Below are 5,000 nucleotides of genomic sequence, written 5' to 3' on the forward strand. Positions count from 1 at the left end.
ACAAAATAATTTCAACCTCAAACGGCACTTTCCTTGTTCATAATTATTTAACGTATTGTTAATACATTATATCATATAATTGTTATCACGAATGAGAAGAATACTAGTTTAATAAGAGTAGTTATCAGCTATTACTGCGTTTAATCATAATGGTAGAAAAGACTAGAGCAATACAAAGCTAGAATTTCGGTAAAAGCATATCGTACAATATTCCATTGTTGTGTAATTCAGTATTCCGGCCACAGCATGTCACTATTAAACTAATATAAGAAACGGTCTGAACGGGGAACAGTAGTCTTCTTCACACAAAAACCCAAACACCCAAACCATTGTAACTCTTGATAAATATCTCTGTGTGTCCCCAGCAGCTCTTCCTCCATGGCCGTTACTCCTTTATAAGGTTGGTTTGGGTTCTGTCGCCAGGTGCGGGGCTCCCCCCCGCCGTCTCCTCCTGCACACATTTTCACAGTTATTCCCTCGGAAATATTGTCAAGAATTGTACAACGCCTTCCGCCATCTTTGCTCCCAGGTGGCAGCAGCGTTCTGCCTCCTGTTGACGTCGGGTTAAGAGAGAGCACTTTGGTAGCCAAGGTGTACTTATATTCCTGTGTGTGTGAGATTGTGCGTATGTATGTGTGCCTTGTTTGTGTCAGTGTAGGACAGGGTTGGGGTTGCTCAAGTGTGTGTGTGTGTGTGTGTGTGTGTGTGTGGGTGTGTGTGTGTGTGTGTGTGGGGGGGGGGGGGGGGTGGTGTGTGTGGGGGGGTGTGTGTGTAAGTGTGTGTGTGTGTAAGTGTGTGTGTGTGTGTGTGTGTGGGGGGGGGGGGTGGTGTGTGTGTGGGGGGGTGTTGTGTGTGTAAGTGTGTGTGTGTGTGTAAGTGTGTGTGCGTGCATGTGTGGCAGTTTTGCGCGATCAAAGAATGTCTCAGTGTACGCGTGTTCATACAATATACATTCATGATAACAGTGAGTGCTTTTGGAAACACAACTCGTAACTTGAGCACATGTGGCAGTCTCTGACCCTTAGCGAAGGGACAAGCGTTGCACGCACAAACATACAAACCACTTCCTCGTGTAACAATAAACATAACTGGGTGTTTGGTTTAGTTTTTAAAGAGATGTCCCCTACAACTATGGCATAGAGTATTGTACTACTCTACTACAACTACTACTACTACTACTAGTACTGCTTGAGATTGGTCTTCAGCAGCACAGTACTGGTTCAGTGGTGGAAATCAAACACTGAACCAGTTTGCCGTTAAACATTTCCTTGGCCAACATTGAGGTAAGTCATTAGTCAATGAGATGTGGAAGTGGTTTAGCGTCCATTCAGCCAATCACAGGAAGGGTGACGGTATCCTCGTATGATAGCCTGCCCCATCCAGCGCCAGGCTTTGTTCCCAAAGTGACGTGTAGTAGGTATTCACGTTACGAGGAGGTGAGGACTACCACACCTGCTTCTCATCATACCACATTGATGTCCAACAGTTTGTTCCCTCGTTACCAAGGATTAGACATCGATGATAACAACACGTTTACAAACGGTGTGTTTGAATTGTATGTTGATGTCTGGTCCTATGTTCGCTTTACCTACACATGGATATTCCTATCATAAGAAGGATCAGTTTAACCCATGTCCTGCTATAATTGGTGTGGTTGAGTAAATTGATAATGCCAGATTGAGTGGTTGTCAAGTGTCAAATGTCAAAACTCTAATGGTTGTAACTAGCATTGAGCTGACAGATACCCTGTGGTTCAGCTGAATCACACTGTGGCGTGTGTGTCGTATGTGTGGCAGTGCTTTACGTTGACATGCGTGTGTGGTTGATTTGGCAGTGTGTAGGCTTTACGCGTTTCCCTCCGTGTATTAATATCTTGGAATAGCATGGAACAAGGTATGGTACAAGTGACGGACATTTCTACTTGTGTGAGAACTCTCACACGCTCACTGCTGTCACACGCAATTTCAATATGCTCCAATGAACACATGTGTGTCTCCGTTTGTGAATGTGTGTGTGCGTGTGTGAGTTTCTTGTGTGCATGTTTTTCTTGTGTGTGTGTGTGTGTGCTTGTGTGTGTGTGCGTGTTTGTGCATGTGTGTGCGCGCAAGCACGCGTGTGTCTGAGTGTGTGTGTGTGTGTGTGTGCAAGTGTGTGTCTCCACATGTGTGTGTGTGTGTGTGTGCGTGCATGGTGCATGCCACTAGTTTGTATGGGGGTCGTATTGATCAGACCTTTTGTTAAAGGGATGCTTGTTATCACACAATTAGCATTCAGATATAAAATATATCAGAAAGATAAAAAGTCATGGTCATTAATTCCTGATGGAAGGAAGGAGAGAGCGAGAGAGAGAGAGAGAGAGAGAGAGAGAGAGAGAGAGAGAGAGAGAGAGAGAGATCAATGAGAGGGAGAGAGAGAGAGAAAGAGAGAGATTGATCCAGAGGTTTTCTGCAGTGGTTCCATGAAGGAGTTCTGAGTCTGTTTAATTATTCTTAATGATCTCCTCCTCCTCGTATCCTTCATCATCCTCAGCCCCCCGTCACCTATGCCATTAGTCCTGTCCGACGCTCTCTTTTAATTACTTTCCCCTTTCTCTTCTGCTTTTTTAGTTTTTCTTAAAGCACCTCTACGTTCTCCCAGGAGACACACATTAGTGTGTGTGTGTGTGTGTGTGTGTGTCCAAAAGCTGTTCTAAAGCAGTCCCAACTAGATTGGACCATCTTCTCCTCGTCCATCCTCCAGTGCCCCCTCTCCCCCTGCCCCCCCCCCCCTCTCCCCCTCCCCTCTCCCCCGCCCACCTCTCCCCCTCCCCAGTCCCCCCCTGCCCCCTCTCCCCCCCCTGTCCCCTCCCCAGTCTCTACCCCAGTCCCCCCCTGCCCCCTCCCTCTCTCCCCTCTCTCCCCTCTCTCCCCTCTCTCCCCTCTCTCCCCTCTCTCCCCTGCTCCTCTGTGGAGGACTGGTGTGTTCAGCAGCTGGGGGAGCAGGCCAGGGGCCCCGGGCCGCCGTCCCCCAGGCTGCCCTCCGAGCTCGGGGCCTGGCCGGCCTTCAGGGGGGGCTCCAGCGCCAGGACCGGGACGTGGGCCACGGTGAGTCCCGCCGCCGCCGCCGTCGGGGACCGCCATCTGAGCCTGGGACACCATCGTCACGGGAACTGCCGCCGCCGGGCCCGCGAAGGGAACCACGGCCCCGGCGGCGGGACCTGCGGCCCCGCCGGCCCCTCTCCAGTCGCGGGCGTCCCTCTCCCGGAGCAGGTGCACCAGGGCGGCGTGCTGCGCGCTGAGGGTGGCCGACAGGTGGGCGGGCAGCGCGGTGAAGCCGGCGGTGAGCTGCTCCACCCGGTGCTCCAGGGACAGCATCTGGCGCTCCAGGTCCTCGCTGCGGTCGTTGAGCTCCGACATCAGCTCGTACATCACGCTCTGCATCTGGGGGGACAGCGGCTTCTGTTGAGGCGCTTTTAGCCACAGGGACAACGTTGTGCTTGAGATGGTGTTAACGTGCAGTGGGGGGTTGGGGGGGGGGGGGGGGTGTCTGGCTCAGGGATGACGGACATTGGGGTTTGAAACCAGAACCTTTGGACTGGTCAAACATCCCATCTTATATTTTGGCTACGAGGGTGTCATCCATGTGTCCTGTGAAGCCCTTTAAGACTGGAGTTGAGATTAAGGACTAATACAAATCAAGTGTACTTGATTCGCTTGAAATATAAAGTCAACATTACACATGTTTTAGAAAAGGTTAGGTTTCTTGACATAATGAAACCTTGTTATTTTACTATTATTTCATGTCCCGTCCAGCCAGCACCCCTTTCCCTCCAAGATATCCCTAGAAGGAAGCATCCAGGTCTCCTTCTGGTGAGGGCTGATCTATGGCTCTACGGCTCGGCTGTGAAACCTTTGGAGACTTTAGTTTTTACGAAGGGCTTTGAATGAACAAACTTGGCTTGAACTTAAATTACAAACCCTTAAAAAGAGAGTGGAGAGAGAGGACGCTGTTCCTGACGTCCGAGTGATTCCCAGCGAGGGTTTCATCACATCCACCTGATGGATAGTGCGTCGTTCGAACGGAGCGAAGATGGATTTAAAGAAGGGTGGGTTGAAGTAGGATTTGCATAAGAATCGATGGATAGACAGATGACTGATAGATAGATGATGTATGTGTGTATGCATCGAGAGGCAGAATGGTGTCCACCGTAGGGTGGACTCAAAGGAGGACGCGTCTACGGTGGCTCTCTGTGTGTGATCATACTGACGGACGGACAGAAGCATCAGGAGAGACTGCCTCACACATCGGTAACCATGGCAAACTAGTGCGTGTGTAAGTGTGAAGCGGAGACGGAGACACTCAGGAGTGAATCAGAAAGGCAGCGCAAAACGGGAACATCTTGAAAGAGGAAGGTATACAACGATGGTTTATAAAAATAACAATTATTCTGCTCTGTTCTCTCTATCCCTCCGTACACACGCACGTACGTACGCACACGCACACAGAAACACACACACACATAGACACACACACACACTTAATACACAATTATGCTCACATTTTCTCTTAGACACCCACACAGGACCAGAAAAACATGAGCAGCCCCCCCCACCCACCCCGTCTCTCCCCCTCCCTCCCTCCCTCCACTCCCCCCTAGCTCTCTCACTCAGTCATTCCTGTTCCAACACTTGTTCTGGTTGCTAGGCGACCTGAAGCCACAGAAACAGGCAGGTCAGCGTAGCAACGGTGGAGCCTCAGCAGCCAGATGGGGGGCTGTCCCCGTGAATCTCCACTGAGTCAATTGTACTTTGATAACACGCCGTGCTCGCTGGCATCACTGAGCAGAGCTGAGAGGAGTGGACTTAGTGGTGGTGGTGGTGGTGGTAGAGGTGGTGGTGGTGGTGGTGGAGGTGGTGGTGGCGGTGGTGGTGGAGGTGGTGGTAGAGGTGGTGGTGGTGGTGGAGGTGGTAGAGGTGGTGGTAGAGGTGGTGGTGGTGATGGAGGTGGTGGCGGTGGTGGTG

The 5,000-nt window shown here is 50.7% G+C and overlaps 1 protein-coding gene across 1 annotated transcript in view; it reads right to left on the reverse strand.

The window, feature by feature from the left end:
- Positions 1-2,962: 2,962 nt before the first annotated feature.
- kcnn3 (potassium intermediate/small conductance calcium-activated channel, subfamily N, member 3) overlaps positions 2,963-5,000 on the reverse strand; it is a gene marked incomplete at its 3' end in the record, with an annotated part of 53,496 nt that continues 51,458 nt past the window's right edge. Inside the window, 2 exon segments of the mRNA XM_084472167.1 lie at positions 2,963-3,107; positions 3,109-3,419. Of these exon segments, the coding sequence (XP_084328293.1) occupies positions 2,963-3,107; positions 3,109-3,419 (456 nt within the window).

Source organism: Micromesistius poutassou (genome assembly GCF_964030765.1).
Source record: "Micromesistius poutassou genome assembly, chromosome: 8".
Taxonomy (NCBI): Eukaryota; Metazoa; Chordata; class Actinopteri; order Gadiformes; family Gadidae; genus Micromesistius; species Micromesistius poutassou.